We start from the raw sequence: 17,167 nt of genomic DNA on the forward strand, positions 1-17,167 counted from the left end.
GGAAACCCGTTTTGTCCTTGGGCCAGGAGCTTGGAAGCAAGGATGGCACAAGTTAGGGGGCAGGAGCCAGAGAGTGTCCTGTGCCCTGTCAGGTCTCTCAAGTTTTATCTACATAAAACTCAAGAAAGTCGAAGTCGTACGGACAATCTGCAGTGTTCCGAAAAGACCAGACTTGCCCATATCGAAGAACACCCTGGCTTTATTGTTAAGGAGGTCTTTCAAAAAAAGCTCTTCTTTGTGTTTGCACCAAAGATTTGAAATCTTTTGATTTGAATGCTCACGAGGTGAGGGCGCGGCCTCGGAAGCATTTCAACAGAGCATGGCATCAGCAACATCCTGAGTACCATGTTTTAGCGAAGCAACTCTGTGTTCAATTCACACTCCCTGCGAGATGTGAAGATGGCATATGAGATCTGCTGCTCGCTAGGGCCATACGTGTCTGCAGACACAATCTTGGGGGCAAGAAGTACCACTCATCCTATCCTGTAGAAAAAATGGTTAGGAAGAGCTCTTAATTTAGTAGTTGAGTCGCCGACAACGGTGACAATTCTTAAACTCTTAATGCCTTAGTTAAACACAAACCTTTAACTTTGGATAGGTGGGTCAGGTGGTGATATATATTTTTTATAGATATATTTATTTTACTTCTTAAGCCCTCATGGTATGGTCAATATGGTCTAGTTCACGTCGTGGTCTCGCCCCTGTTGACAGATCATCTGGAGTGCACCAGCTATATAGGTCTCTACCTCGCTGGCAACTCTAGTAGCACAAGCAGACTTACGCGGCAGTAACCACGAAGTCAGCTATGCTAACAGGTAAGGAATCAAGATATCAATTATCTGCATATATATGTTTCCTAAAATCTTCTATTCTGTCTACTCCCACCACCAAAGGTGGGATTCAGCTATATATATATCTGACAGGTAAGTTTTCATGACAAAATGATATTGTAATGATACAATTAAGTTTGTTCATACTTACCTGGCAGATATATATAATCAAGTACCCACCCACCTCCCCTCAGGAGACAGTGGAAATAAAAATTATGAATAGAAAATGGGAATGATTCCTGATACCCGCCTCCCAGCGGCGGCAATGGGGTATAACCACCTGACTCCCACTGCGTGTGTCGTAAGTGTTTAAATTTCTGTCGGATTCGGAAAAATACAGCTATATATATATCTGCCAGGTAAGTATGAACAAACTTAATTGTATCATTACAATATCATTTTTTCAAGTGTATTCATGCATGTTCATGGGACTAGAAAGTTTTACCACCATTTTCCTTTACCACCATTTTCCTTTCTTTTTTTGCAGGAGGCTAATGAATCTATTGAAATAGCATCATCAGGTGTTGTGTGTCTGATGAATCACCACTTTCAGCCTTTGAAGCCTCCGCTAGCAAGAGCATCAAAAGAATTTTGCGACCAGTGTGCTAACATCATTTGGGGTGTTATCCATGTGTCTTATAGATGCACTTGTAAGTCTTTTGTCATCATCTTGTATAAAACATCATTCATAGAAGCTGATTGAACACTCAGAGAAACTGAACTTTGAATACTGCATTGCTACATTATTGTAGTGTCCAAGAGGAGTTTAAATATCAAAATGTGGCTGTCTAAAATTGTTAATTTGATTCATCAGGGGATACCACCCTAATTGCATAACCTAAAAGATATAGGTTCAGAGCGCTCCTGTGCGCACACATACACACACTATAGTGTATAAATGTTCACACACACACACACACACACACACACATATATATATATATATATATATATATATATATATCTATATATATATATATATATATAATATATCTATATATATATAGATATAATATATACATATATATGTATGATGTATGTATGTATGTATAAATGAAACAGCTGTTTTTCCGATTCGTTGTACAGATATAAACATACCTAAGTTCTCTCTCTCTCTCTCTCTCTCTCTCTCTCTCTCTCTCTCTCTCTCTCTCTCTCTCTCTCTCTCTCTCTCTCTCTCAGCATAATTAATGTCAACATTCGTTTTACTATCTACCCATAGAGGACTGATTCTTTACACTATAACACAAACACTGTTAGGATTGATAATTTACCGTATATTGTTATTACATGTGCAGGACAATTAAGGTATTTTAATCCTGGATTTTTCTCACTTCAGTATCTATTAGTCTTCAGTCTGAGCTAAATGGAACAGTGCTTGCTTAACCCGCATGTAACAAGATACAACTCTATTCAGCATTTATGCTGCGAAGTTAATTGGAAATGCTTTCGGATAGGATCATAATCATAATAGACAATACGCTTTTACTTTGATTGATGATGAGACATATCTGGTGAACGAATCAGTGTGTGCTAAGGCTTACAGAATGTATATGTAAAAAATAAATTCAAGCATTATTTGCAATAATTTACCGAATAAATAACTCTCTACCAAGTCATTAGATGCTAAGATTTTTTATCTTTCACAGTATGTGGTTACCGATGTCATGGTCGATGTGTTAATAGAGTTCGGCGGAGATGTGCCAGTGTGAAAGTGAATGAGGAAGCTTCATACATTTTAAGCATTTGTCCAGAAGTTGGATTATCAGCTCAGAACTACAGATGTGCAGAGTGCAGGAGACTGATAACAAATAGTAAGCTTTAACTGGTTTGCTGCTTCTATGGCATGGTGTTATTTTGAATATGGAGTTGAATTTCTGAATTTTGGTGCTAGATTTCTATTTTGCAGTTTTAAAATAGCACAGCACTTTTAGCTATTTGTGTTGTTCTTTTCATGTATAGCACTGCAGTACTATTATTTTAATCTCTTAACATGTTTTGGTTTGAACTTCGGTAATTAATGAGGTTTTCTGAATTTTTGACATTTTCCACACTTATAAATAAGTTGCTTATTGTTTTGTTTGCTTTTGTGAACCAGTGCTTTTCAAGTTTTTTTAAATTTGCTGTTTTTCTTTTGTCATGGATTGGCTCATGGTTTTATGGCCCTCTCAGCTCAAAATTACACACAACATTTAACTTTACTTTTTTTTCTTTAATGTAGTTTCATCTTTCAGTGTAGTCTTGATCATTCTTACAACGTAGACTACCTGCTGTGTTCGTATCATCATTTACTTTATGCATTTCTCAGATCAAAACAATCTTTGAATTGTGAATTATTGCTGAAGATTAACTTCAATTTTAAAGCATATAAGAATGTTTCATGGTATAATACAGTATAGTGGATACTAAAAGGTATATGTATCTAATGTATTGATGAAATGTGCCTAGCTGATTGCAATGAGAGGCAAGAAGAGCAGTGGAGGTTTTGAATTAGGATTGAAATACAGTATATTCTGGTAACTTTATCTTTCAGTGCCATATTAAGAAGATTAGAAATAGGCAAAGTTGGCTAATTTAGAAAATAGCTCAATTCTCAATACTGTATTATATGACTTTATTCATTATTACAGAAAGCTCAGTGACATCATTAAGATTCCAAACTTTATATTTTTACTTCTTTCAGGCACCATAAGGTAGAAATACTAATGAATTACATAGGTGTATTTTTCATTGTATTTCCATAACCTTAAAACACTTTATTTTTTTTCCATCATTTACCCATATTGCTCGTCTGGGAGAACTTGGAGTTACTTTATTAGTAGGATGAGTAATCAGCTGATATGTTATTTTTGTTGATGTAGACAGAATATTTTGGGGAGTTACTGTGGATAGTTTTCCTAATGTAGTTTAGGTGAAGGTATTAGCTTTCAAGTTTCCCCAGGTTCCATGTATGCAGTATAATTTTCGTATTGCACAAGCACTGTACTACTAAGTAATTTAGTAGGTAATCTCGGTTCCTGCATTGTATTCTTGTAGTAAGGGTATGGCATTTGTATGTCTTCATGAATCTTTACGAAGATTTTCACTTCTCTAGTTCACATGTGGTTTTCTTTCTTTGCTATTCAGAACTTCAGTTCTCATTAAGTTACATTCTCTGGACTAGCAATTTACTAATCCTTACTAAAAAGCATATTCATCTGCTGCTTCATATAAGTGACTCGCTAGTGTTTTTTTAACTTATGTATGATAAATCTCTAAAGTAACTAAGTCTACCATCTTAACCAGTCCCGTTTCACGGGCAGAACCAGCTCCATTTCAGGGAATCCCTTCTCACCCCAACCCCCTTTGGAGTGGGGGGAAGGTAGGATGAAACCCCTTTTAAACTATCTTAGGGGTCCCCACTATAACCCTGCCATGTTTCATGCCCATCAGACCAGCTGTTTGGCCGTGATTGAGTGACAGATGGACGGACAGACATTTCGCCCTTTATAGTATAGTTGGTTGACTTTAATTGACCATAAAACTTTAGTTTCTTTTTGAAAATTGATGGGCTCTTTGTATTAGTAGCTTTTTTGTGTAGTATTGGTGTTAACAAAATCCAAGGTTACTTGATTTTTGTGCAACACCATCAAGGGCCTGAAAAAGGTACATTTTTATACATTCAACTTCCCTGGCAGATATATACTTAGCTATAGACTCCGTCGTCCCCGACAGAAATTCGAATTTCGCGTCACACGCTACAGGTAGGTCAGGTGATCTACCGCCACTGCCGCTGGGTGGCAGGAATAGGAACCATTCCCATTTTCTAAACAGATTTTCTCTGTCGCCGGTGACCACAACATCGTTGTTGGTACCTCCTGACTTGATTTTCGTATTTCATCGCCGTTGATCTTCTGGACTGTCTTTTTGGTGACGTATTTGGATCTGTGGTTTGGCATACGCTTTTGTGGAACGTTTTTTGGATTTTGCTTCGGATTTTGCTCAAAAATGTCTGATTCTAGCTGCGAAGTTAGAAGATGTGTGAATGAGGGTTGTTTGGTGAGGCTACCGAAAGTGTCGTTAGATCCTCACAAGGTATGCAAGAAGTGTAGGGGGGTATGAATGCACTAGAAATAACACTTGTGATGAATGTGTGAATATGGATGAGGAAGGATGGAAGACCCTAGATTCCTATTTTAAGGAAACTAGAGAGAGATAGGGTTAGAAAGGCTGTCTCTAGAAGCATAACTAAACCCCAATTAATTGCTTCCTCACATGCAGTATCACCCTCTCCCGTAGCAGATGTTGCAAGTTCTGCTGTGGAGATTGCAAATCTGAAGACCACATTAAGGAGGATGGAGCTTGAAATGCAAGCTCTTAAAGGTAAGACTGTGGAAAGTGACATAAGTGTCCCCAGTGTAGTGGAGGGTGCGTCTGATCGGCTCTGTCTCGCTCCCAGACCTAGACCGCTTCCAAGCTCCCAGGCCCAGAGGAGAAGGAATGTCGACAGTCGTACGGAGGTTACGGAGAATCCCCACCGGTCAGGCGTCCCCTCGGCAGAATCTGTAGCGTCCCAGACTGCCAAGGATCGCCATTGGAAAGGCATCCTAAAAGAGTGCTTTTCGTCATCCGATTCGTCTCCTCGCAGAAGTGGATGGACTTCCGACGAACTGTCGCGTCCGATCAAGAGGAGTTGGAAAGCTCCGACGCTGGACTCGAGCCCGGAACATTTCCCGGACGATTCTCCCTATGAGAGGAAAAGAGCCAAGAGGACAATGTCTCGATCTCCTACTCCTTCCAGAGCGCATTCTCCTATTAATGAGAAAGAAAAGGAAGAAACCGCGACGGACATCCTACTTAAAATGCAGGAACAGATTTCCTCATTAGTAGGAGTATTGAGAAAAGACCTTCCGAGGAGAAAGGATGATTTTCTTCCTGTTAAGAGATCTCGTCCGACGGGCGTTCCGGACTCCAGACTCCTCTCCTCTACTCCTCGTCCGAGAACAGAGATGAATAAGGAAAGACGGACGAAAACTAAGAGGTTTGGGACGCCAGATAAGGACAATGAAGAAGAGTGTCCGAGTGGGACAGAACCACCCAGGCGCTCGGCGCCAGAATTGGACGACTCGGACTGGCAAAAGTGTCCTACGCGGACGGCGCCAACCAGAGAGACCATTCGCCAGACGCGGACAGGCAGATTTGTCCTATGCGGACAACTATGACCAAGCGCCGTGTGCCGATTGCGGACAACCTAGACAAGGCGGACAGCCTGGATAGGACAAAACGTTGTGCGCAGACAACTCCGTCCGGGCGCCAGGCGCCAGAAGCGGACAAGACGGACAGGCAGAAGTGTCGTACTGGAACGACACCAGCCAAGCGCCAAGTTCCATATGTGGACAGCTCGGACAGACGACACTGTCCTAGACAGACAGATACGTCCAAGCGCATGGAACGAACCAGACTTTCGGCAACTGTTAAACACCAAGTGCCAAGATTTTCTTCAAGAGAACCATACGGAGAAATCAACCAGGAAGCGTCTCTTTATAATTTGGACCAGGAACGGATTTCTCTGGACAGAGACGAAAGACATCGCACAGGCGGCCGTCGTCCTGTTCACGATATGTCCGTTTCTGGTGGCAACTTGCCGCAAGCACAGCTGTCTCCTGATAAGAATGCAAGACGTCGCACAGGCGGCCGTCATTCTTGTCAGGAGGACTTAGATGATGATGGGGTTTTTTCTCAGGATCAGCATGCGCCGGACAGGGATGCAAGATGTCGCACAGGCGGCCGTCGCCCTTGTCAGGAGGGAGCTGATCTTGGGAAGAGCCCTTCGCCTTGCGAGAAGAGACATTCTCCTCGGCTAATAATGATTCTCTGGTGGATCTTGTATTGGAAGATGTCTCTGACACCGAAGATCAAAAAGGGGCTGGACTATCGGACTACAAAGCGTTGGCTGCGCTTTTGCTTCAGGAATTTGGAGATTCTTTGAGTCCTGCCGCTCCTCCATCTCCTCGGTCGCTGTTCACGAGCACGAAAACCTCAAAGTCGTCCTCCTTCTTGAAGATGCGGCCGACAATTTCCATGAAGAAGGCTTTGCAGTCTTTTGGAAATTGGCTTAACTCCAGGAAGGAGGCGGGAAAGACTGTCTTTACCTGCCCTCCCTCCAGACTTTCTGGGAGGAGGGGTATCTGGTATGAGACAGGCGAAGCAATGGGACTCGCCCTTCCAGCTTCTGCAGAGGCAGATTTTTCAACGCTGGTGGACGCGTCGAGGAGACAGTCTCTATCTTCAGCCAAGACAACTTGGGGAATGTCTGAAATGGACCATCTCCTCAAGGGATTGTTCCATGTCTTGGAAGTTTTCAACTTTCTGGACTGGTCCCTTGGGGTGATGGCCAAGAGGACACAAGACAATGAACGACTGAGCCCCGATGTCCTTAATAGTATTTTGGCTTGTATGGACAAGGCAGTGCAAGACGGATCGGGGGAAGTGGCCTCCCTTTTCGGGGCGGGAATACTTAAGAAGAGAACTGTATTCAGTTCTTTTCTTACAAAAGCTGTCTCTCCGGTACAGAGGTCGTCCCTTCTGTACGCTCCTCTGTCTAACCAGCTTTTCCCTTCTCAGTTAGTGAGAGACATTTCTCACTCACTTACTGAGAAGGCGACACAAGATCTGCTGGTTCAGTCAACCAAAAGGCCGAGGACAGCTGTTCCTGCCACGAAGAAGGAGACACGGAACCCAAAGCCGCCCTTTCGAGGGAGTTCGTCTTCTCGGTCCTCCTTTAAGAAGAGAGGAGCAGAAAGAAGAGGTAGGTCTTCTGCCTTTAGACCTACCAAGAAAAGCAAGTGAACCTCAAGTCCTCCAAACACCAGTAGGCGCCAGACTTCTGAACTTTGCAGAAGAATGGGCGTCGAGAGGGGCGGACAACTGGTCCCTCTCAATAGTGAGGAGAGGATATCTCATCCCCTTCAGAGACAGGCCTCCCTTGACGTCTACTCCAAGGGAACTGTCGGCGAAGTACACGGACCCTGTCAAGAGGAAGACCCTTCTTCAACTAGTAGAACAAATGTTGGACAAGGAGGCCATAGAATTAGTACAGGATCCACACTCTCAGGGCTTTTACAATCGACTGTTCCTCGTACCAAAAGCCTCGGGAGGGTGGAGACCTGTCCTGGATATGAGTGCACTGAACCAATTCGTAAAGAAACAGAAGTTCTCTATGGAAACCTCCAACTCGGTTCTGGCGGCTCTGCGTCCAGGAGGTTGGATGGCCTCCTTGGATCTACAAGACGCATATTTTCACGTCCCTCTGCATCCGTCATCGAGGAAATATCTAAGTTTCATGATGCAGGGAAGGGTCTTTCAATTCAGGGCTATGTGCTTCGGCATGTCTACGGCTCCTCAAGTGTTCACCAGCCTGATGAGGAACGTAGCACGATGGCTTCATCTGGAGGGGGTGAACATATCCCTCTATCTGGATGACTGGCTAATAAGGGCCAAATCAAAACAACAATGTTTGGAGGACTTGGAAACGACTTTGAATCTCGTTCGCTCACTCGGACTGCTCGTGAACCTCGAGAAGTCGCAGATGATCCCCAGCCAGGACATTGTCTATCTGGGGATTCAGATGGATTCTCGGGGTTTTCAAGTATTTCCATCGCAAGACAGAATTGCTCGAGGCTTGAAGAAAGTCTCAACCTTCCTAGGGAAAGAACGAAGCTCAGCGAGGGAATGGTTAAGTCTTCTGGGCACCCTTTCGTCGCTGGAGCAGTTCGTTTCCCTAGGGAGACTCAATCTCAGACCTCTGCAGTTTTACCTGCAAAGAATGTGGGACAGAAAGAAAGGGGAACTTTCGGATCAGTTTCCCATTCTACAAGAAATAAAATCACACCTGAGGTGGTGGTTAACCCCGCTTCAGAAGAACGAAGGTATATCCCTTGCGATTCGGAACCCTCTCCTAGTGTTGTTTTCCGACGCCTCGGAAACGGGATGGGGAGCAACACTAGGAAAGAAGGAAGTGTCAGGATCCTGGACAGGAGAACAGGTGTCCTGGCATATAAATGTAAAGGAACTTATGGCAGTTCATCTAGCCTTGAAGAACTTCGAGTCGGAGGTCAGAGGTGTGGTAGTCCAGGTAAATTCGGACAATACCACGGCTCTGGGACTCACTCGCTCACACTATACAAGATAGCGAGAGACCTCTTGATATGGGCAGAGGAACGAGGCATTGTACTGTTGACGAGGTTTGTACAAGGAACCAAAAATGTCAGAGCAGACAGACTCAGCAGGAAGAACCAGGTCCTTCCAACAGAGTGGACCCTCCACTCCGAAGTCTGCCGAAAGCTCTGGTCCCTCTGGGGGAAGCCTCAGATAGACCTGTTTGCCACGTTCCTCTCCAGAATGATGGAAAACTTTTGCTCCATTGTCGAAGATCCCAGAGCAATAGCAATAGATGCCCTTCTCATGGACTGGTCGGGCATAGACTGGTTCACAGAGGTACTGGAATGGACGGTGGACTTCCCCAGATCTCTTCCCATGAGGACAGATCTGCTCAAACAACCCCACTTCGAGAGATATCACGGAAACATCCACGCTCTCTCCCTGACTGCCTTTCGACTATCGAAAGACTTGTCAGAGCGAGAGGCCTTTCTCGAAAAGCTGCAAGCGCAATTGCCACAGCCCGCAGATCCTCTACTCTGCGGGTCTATCAATCGAAGTGGGAAGTCTTCCGTAGATGGTGTAGGTCGAAGAAGCTGTCCTCTTCCAATACCTCTGTGACCGAAATTGCTGATTTCCTTCTCTTCCTTAGAGAGGAATCACGCTTAGCTGTTTCAACCATAAAAGGTTATAGGAGCATGCTCTCAGCTGTATTTAGAAACAGGGGCCTCAACATAGAAGACAACAAGGATCTCCATGATTTGATACGATCCTTTGGTACTACAAAGTCTAAGTCCTCTATCACTCCAAGTTGGAATCTGGATGTGGTCCTCCAGTTTCTCTCTTCGGATACTTTCGAACCACCGAATAAGGCATCCTTTAGAGACCTCTCGAGAAAGTGCATTTTTCTCTTGCCCTCGCGACTGCCAAGAGGGTCAGTGAGATACATGTATTAGACTCTCGGGTAGGTTTTAGAGGAGATTCTGCTGTTGTCTCTTTCCAACCTCTGTTTCTGGCCAAGAATGAGAACCCTTCTAAACCGTGGCCCAGAAGTTTTGAAATCTAGGGCCTCTCTCCCCTTGTGGGTAGAGAAGCAGAAAGGTCTCTCTGTCCGGTCAGAGCACTGAAGTTTTATCTGAAGAGAAAGAGTCAACTTCAGGGTTGTGATCAGAGCCTATGGTGCGCGGTAAGGAACCCGAAGAGGCAAATGTCGAAGAATGCATTAGCATTCTTCGTGAGAAATGTGATAACGGAGGCTCACATGAAATGCCAGGAGAAAGCATTTAAGCTGCTTAGGGTTAGAGCACACGAAGTCAGTGCAATTGCAACTTCCTTAGCCTTTAATAGAAATATGTCAATGAAAGACATATTAGCAGCAACATATTGGAGATGCAACTCGGTATTTGCCTCCCACTACTTAAAAGACGTCAGAGTGACTTATGAAAAGTGCTTTTCTCTTGGACCTTATGTATCAGCGGATACCGTGCTGGGACAGGGAGCTGGTACAGATCCTTAATTAATATTGTTTTTAACTAAAAAATTGTTTGGTTTTGAGTTTTTATGGTCGTATGAAAGGATGTTGGGGGGGATAACTCCTTTCAATCGTAGTATTAACCCCGGTATTAGGATCAGGTGATCGGGATCGGTGTTATGCTCCTTGATGATGCCATATGGCAAGGTGTTTTGTCATGTAAGTGGATAGGACCCCATTGACAAAGATCCTTAAGTTCTGTCGAGTAAGTGGATAAGACCCCATCGGCAGACCATCAAGAACTCTTAGCATGAGGTCACTACCTCGCTGAGGCTCTTGAAGCGATGTAAGCTCTTAGGCAGTAGCCATGAAGTCTTTCGCCGACACAGGTAGGAACCAAGGTTTCTTATATTTTTGTTACCTACAACGTATGTTGTTTTTCTTGTCTATTCAGTAATTAGCTGTCTCTTACCCTCCGCCAAAGGTGCCAATCAGCTAAGTATATATCTGCCAGGGAAGTTGAATGTATAAAAATGATATTGTCATGATACAATAAAGTTTTATACATACTTACCTGGCAGATATATACTTAGCTATAGACTCCGTCGTCCCCGACAGAAATTCGAATTTCGCGGCACACGCTACAGGTAGGTCAGGTGATCTACCGCCACTGCCGCTGGGTGGCAGGAATAGGAACCATTCCCATTTTCTAAACAGATTTTCTCTTCCACCTGTCTCCTGAGGGGAGGCTGGGTGGGCCATTTAATTGTATATATCTGCCAGGTAAGTATGTATAAAACTTTATTGTATCATGACAATATCATTTTGATATTTGTTCTCACAGATTACCCAACACCATTCTGTTAGATAAATCCCATTTCAAATAAATTTCCATTAATAATGCTCATACCTTCGGTATTTTTATGTGATGGACTGCAGACAATACTTGTTCTTTGCAAATAACTTAAACCCAATTTATATTTGCTTGCTGCCTTTATCTCTCCATTCGATCTGTTTTATCCCTTCTAACATAGTTGTTAAAAATTTTTATCTTTATCGTCCTCAAGTTTCCATGTTTTGACTATTTGAGATAAAAATGTTCATACCAATTTTTTCCCTTGAGATTCTGATGGTGTTCAATGACATCACATCTGTTGAAGATAAAGAAAATATTTTTTGGGGTCTATCTTTGTCATCTTATTCGACTGGGTGGTTTTTATAGTGTGGAGTTTTGGGTTGCATCCTGCCTCCTTAGGAGTCCATCACTTTTCTCTTTCTATGTGCTGTTTCTAATAGCAAACTCTTCTGCATGAGTCTTGGAGCTGCTGCGGAATTTAGTTTTTCCAGGTTTCTTTTCAGGGATCTTGGGATCGTGCCTAGTGTTCCTATGATTGAGTAAAATTTCCAATAGTATATCCCATATCTTTATTTCTATTTCCAATCTTGATATGTACTTATCAATTTTATCTCTCTTATATCTACTCTGGTGTCCCATGGTATTGCAACATCAATGAGTGCTACTTTCTCCCGTCTTCTAAGCTAGCTAAATTGATGCAGAACAGGTCCAATTCCGAGGCTAAATTACCCAAAAGGTCTTCCTCTTTTCTTCAGCTTTCATGCAACCAAGTAGTTGCTGGAACTAGTTGTTTCTTTCATGAGGGACACTAATTTCCCTTACGGTTGGACTAGAGCAAACAGTTTCCTCCGGTAAGTGTGCTAACTAATATGGAGTTAAACTCGAGTTTTTTGCTCGCTCAGCTTTCCATATTACAGAAATTATGCTTTTTCAAGAATGTCTATCACAGGCGTAGGTAAGATAATTCTTTCTAAAGAGAAACAACACTTGGGATAGAATTTAGTGACTTTCTTTGGTTGCTTAGATAGTGGTTTCGGACTCTCTTGGTGTGGGTCCATGCATGCCTTGAGTCGTGCTGTCATCAAGCTTAGAGAACAACTGTGTTTTTTATTTGATTCCCTCAATCTTTTCGGCAGAGACAGCTGAGATTGTTGCTGAACATCCTATGCTTTTACTGGATGCTTCAGCATTAGGTATGATAATACGAGAATTGGAAAAATATAAACTAGAGCTTTTTTGCAGTGCTCTCAAGCTTCAGGCATCTGCAACAAAGCAGCAGCTACTTCTTCAGTTGGTGCAGAGTTCCAAAGTTTCCTCCAAGCAAGCAGTTGAGTCGTCTTTGTCCTCAAGTCAGCCATTTGCAATGTGCAGGGTCTGGAGGCAGATCCTTGTGTGGTAGAGGTATTCAAGGAGGGATGCAGCATTCCCCTCCTTACCCAGATGCTTCTGACAGTTTCACCTTTGGGGTTTCCCCCACTTGTCTTCACAATGAGAAGTTCCAGAAGTCTACTTTTTTTTTCTGAAGGAGCGGTGGATATAATCTTGGATTTGATGCTGGGGTTCTACTAGTACCTTTTTCTGGTACCATAAGCTTTAGGAGGATGGAGGTTGTACTGGTTGTCTTGCTCATCTGACTCCTTTCATCATGGAGTCTGCCAGTTCAGTATTAGTGGCATTATAAAAAGGAAAATGCATTGTGTGAGTAGACATGGATACATATTTCTGTATAATGATTCATTCAAATTGAAGAAAATGCCTCTAGTTTGTTTTTCAGAGCGTGGGTTGCAAGTTTTGGGCATTTTGCTTGAGCTTGAGCTTAACCCCACAAGTTTATACAGGTCTTGATGGATTTGAACAAGAGGTCTTACCAGTTAGGTATTCAGATGCTTCTCTACCTGGACAACTAGCTGATTTTAGCGTCTGCCTTAGAGGGCAGCCTGAGGGGAAGAGATACTTTTTTAAAGTAAAAGATTGTATAGAATATTGATAAATATTCTAAAATTCATTTTGATACCAACTTAGAAACTATCTTGCATGGCGTGAAAAATAAATTCTCACCTGAACCAGTCTGGATTGCACCCCAAAGGCTATTATTATTAAGCCTTGCATGATCATGACTGGATTCAAAGGATTAGGGCCATTGTGATAAAGGCACATGCTAACCTAGACCTTTTTTTTACCTTTCCTACAAATGAAATTCCATGATTTAGAGAGCAGTAGAAACCACTTTTAATTTTCTTAAGTACTTCTATCTAGAGAGAGTTTTCAATGCAGCTTTGTGAAGATGTAATTAGTATTTTGCCTAACATTATTTCAGAGAAGCAGTGATTCACTATGAATCATACAGTATGCTTTTGCCCCTCATTACAGCAAGGGAACTTATATCCTGAATTATTAGGATAGCTATGCTCTAATCTTTCCTGTTTACTGAGGAAGTTGTCAAGTTTTGAGGAATATGAAGGTTCCTATATTTAGATAGGGGAGGCCTTCTCATAAGCGTCGCTTATGGGATGCATATTAGGATAATAAATAATCTTTATATGCTAAAGATTACGTGCAAGCATGAAACATGAAAGGGAAAAAATTATTAATTTGTATACCATTCTCTTAAAACATAAAGCCAGTACAGCATTGATTAGCTTTTTTTCATTAACAATTGTCATACCATTTTAGTACATGTGATATTGTAGGCAAACTTTTTATATATTCATCTAGAAACTGGTTGGCAAATCTATTCATTACTGTTACAGTGAGCTCCATGGCTTCATCATCAAAAAAGTTAAAAAAAAAAACTACATGGTGCTTCCCTTATCCTGAACAATAAATTTCACGCCTTTTGGTGAACAAAAGGTAAAGGGATTCCTCTCTACATCATTATTGTCCAGTCACTTGGCCGAACAATGTTTGAACCTAATTTACGGTTGTCTTCAGGTTTGGATAAATTTTATTCAGTCTGTTAGAGGCTTCTGATTTGCTACTCTGAGTCTCGTAGTCATCATCTGTCTCTGCATCGAGTAGTGAAGTCTCCTGGCAAAAGATTTTTCATTCGCTTTGAAACGCTCATTATGGACAATACGTATGTGGGATCAAATGAAATTAAATCGGTCTTTTATCAACGAATGCTGGAAGCGCAGTGGGAAGCGAGAGGTAGATGTCCTCTGTTAGACTGTCTTTGTTACGAAAAAGGTTGCCATTTACCCATAATTCTGCTCGGTGTTGCCACATGACGTTCCTACGGTTTGCATAAGAATGGAGCGCATTTCTGAGCCTGATCAGTGTGCCACCAAGAACGTGTTAACGTACGCCACTGAAGGTGGTGTGATGTGGGATGTTGGTGACTTGAGATATTCTGTTGGTGACGCTTAACAGGTTAATGAATTAGTCCTTACTTGGCAGCAGCACCAGCACATGGATTTAATAATTCCTTATGGAATTTTGTTGTTTTCTTTGGGGTGGTTATATTTTGTCCTCTCCTTTTTTCTCTTCCTGGTTCAGTTCATGAATCAGCTTTCATAATAGTACAATCAACCCCGGGTATTTGGGGAGTGATGTGCACCGCAACCTTCCCGCGATTGGCTAAAATTCACGAATACTTAAGATCACTTATAAATGCCTATTTTGATAGTTCAAACACCAAAAATCCCCTCTGAAAGCCCTTATACCAGTGTATTTTGATAGTTAAAAAATAAAATGCATTTTGTCACAAAAATAAGAAAATAATAGTGTTAATTTGAGAATATTTTTCTTTATGAAAAATAACGCATATGGGTGAATTCTCTGCGAATAATGTGCACATATGTTCCATAGAAAAATCCATGAATAGGCGAGTCCGGGAATCCGGAACCACGAATAGGCGGGGGCGAACTGTAGAGATTCATTTAAAAAAAGTAAATTGTTACAATAGAATTTATTCTGTAAATACATACTTCTCTATTAGTTATCATCCCCCAGTCTCCCCAGTCATGTGGATAGAGGAAAACTGAAACAAATCAGTAAGAACCTGAACCAGTGGTTCGCCTAAAAGGGATGGTTCACAGGATGGTTTAAGCCAAACTATCATATTAATTTTTTAGTCTTTACACTCCATTCTCCTGCTGATGCAGCTGCTGTAATGGTAAGTATTTAAAAAAAAAAGGGTAATAGGTATTAATGTTTTTACATTACATTTGCATTATTAATGACTGAATTTTCCTAACACAGGGTATTTCCTTTATTAATATCTTTTGAAGTTAATGATTAGTGAAGGTCAGGTTGCCCTGCATGATGTGATGGTGTGGACCAGTGTATTTAATGTCTTAATTCTTTTCCAGCTTAGATTTGAACAGGAATTGCCATATATGTACATGGTTCATGTCCATTATAGTGTTAATTTCTTATTTGATGAAAAGGATATTTGATTGTATCGTTCCCACCCCTAGATAATTCAACTTTTTATTTTTTATTTTTTTAATGAACTTACATTAGGAGATTATTTGTTGAGAAAGTGCTTTTGGAAGTTGCATGTTATTTACCTCTGTATGTCTTTAACCAGATGTTCCATTTTCAGAATACTTTCGTGTTTTCAAAAAGAATGGAAAGGAAGTTCAGAGAAAAGGTAGTGATATCTATTTTACTCTGTTGTTTTCAGAAAGTCTGTATTGTAGATACAAATAGTTTAATGAGGTTTTGTCAGTTGTAACATCTATTGGCTTGTAGTACGCAGTACCGTAAGATGCTAGAACATGTTGCTACAGGATATCTTTGATATTCTGTACAAGTGGTTAACTTTAATTGGTTGGAAATATTTAGAAATTTAATATAGTTGATAGTTGAAGAGGCAAGTACGGTACTATAGTAAGTTCCTCTCAATAGTATAGTTAGGAGGGGATCACACTTTTATGCAAATTATGCTGTTGTGAGAATGACTACTCTGGATTATTAAAGCAAATGGCAGTGACTTTCTATTCAAATTTTAATAGGTAAATGGTAGACCAGTGAGGGAATAATGAAATTAATATATTCTGTTAATTATAGAAATGGGTATTTTCTGTGATGATTATAAATTGTTTCATGATAAGCAGCAATAGATCTGTGGAGGATATAATTGTACAAGTATACGTACTAATAGTAGTTTTTATATATGTATAAATCTTTGTTGCACAAGTTTTATGGCCCAATATCAAATTGTGTGCCTATGATGCATTTAGCTACGAATGACATGTCGAGAGATTCTGTAAGCCTTATGCGTTGGCTATCAAAAACTACAGATTCTCACATCCTAGTTGCCTTCCAAACCTAAACTTAATTATTCAGTGTAATCCTTGGGGGAAAACTACTAGATTCAAATGTATATTTTTTGAGTAATTTTATTCAACAAAAAGCTGCTGTTTAAAATTGTTAGCTGCCAGTGAGGAGTTTGTTTTTGACTCTCATTACTATTGGGGCCATTTTGTGGCTATCCACAAGTAAAGGTTCCAGACTCTTCTTTTGAAGTTAAACAAAGGACAAGTTATTTCCAAGTTAGCTAATTGGTGACAGGTAACTTAAGGACATTGTTTCAGATTCCTGGAGTGTCAGGTCAAATGCTAACACACTACGTAGTTGGTTATAAGTCCAGATACCAAGGGATTTCATTTCTGTAGTGCCTGCTTTTCATCACTGCAACAAGTAACTCAACTAATGTTAAAATATGCAGAAGCAAAAAACATGCAGGAAACGTAAAGTAAAAATAATAATTTGATATATTTATAGTGAGGAAGACCATATGGTTAATGTGTTAGTTAACAAAAACTGTTACCTACTCTTAATCCCATGTATAAAGAAGAAAATAAGCTCGCTATTTGAGAAATCTGCTGTAGTTGGGACTATGCACACCATTCTGAAATGTGAACTTGG

The 17,167-nt window shown here is 41.2% G+C and overlaps 1 protein-coding gene across 10 annotated transcripts in view; it reads left to right on the forward strand.

Annotated features, from left to right (window-relative positions):
• The window catches only part of LOC135207203 (differentially expressed in FDCP 8 homolog A-like), a 227,670-nt gene that overhangs the window by 94,517 nt on the left and 115,986 nt on the right, over nucleotides 1-17,167 (forward strand). For 8 of the 10 annotated variants that reach the window (XR_010312928.1, XM_064238792.1, XM_064238799.1 and 5 more), the window contains 3 exons: nucleotides 1,318-1,480; nucleotides 2,480-2,644; nucleotides 15,840-15,887. Coding sequence is in view for 9 of the 10 variants with exons in the window: in XM_064238792.1 (XP_064094862.1) it covers nucleotides 1,318-1,480; nucleotides 2,480-2,644; nucleotides 15,840-15,887 (376 nt within the window). In the remaining variant the exon portion in view is untranslated. The remainder of the gene's footprint in view (nucleotides 1-1,317; nucleotides 1,481-2,479; nucleotides 2,645-15,839; nucleotides 15,888-17,167) is intronic. The other 2 variants (XM_064238800.1, XM_064238801.1) reach the window with 1 other exon arrangement.

This window comes from Macrobrachium nipponense, chromosome 32 (assembly GCF_015104395.2).
Source record: "Macrobrachium nipponense isolate FS-2020 chromosome 32, ASM1510439v2, whole genome shotgun sequence".
Taxonomy (NCBI): domain Eukaryota; kingdom Metazoa; phylum Arthropoda; class Malacostraca; order Decapoda; family Palaemonidae; genus Macrobrachium; species Macrobrachium nipponense.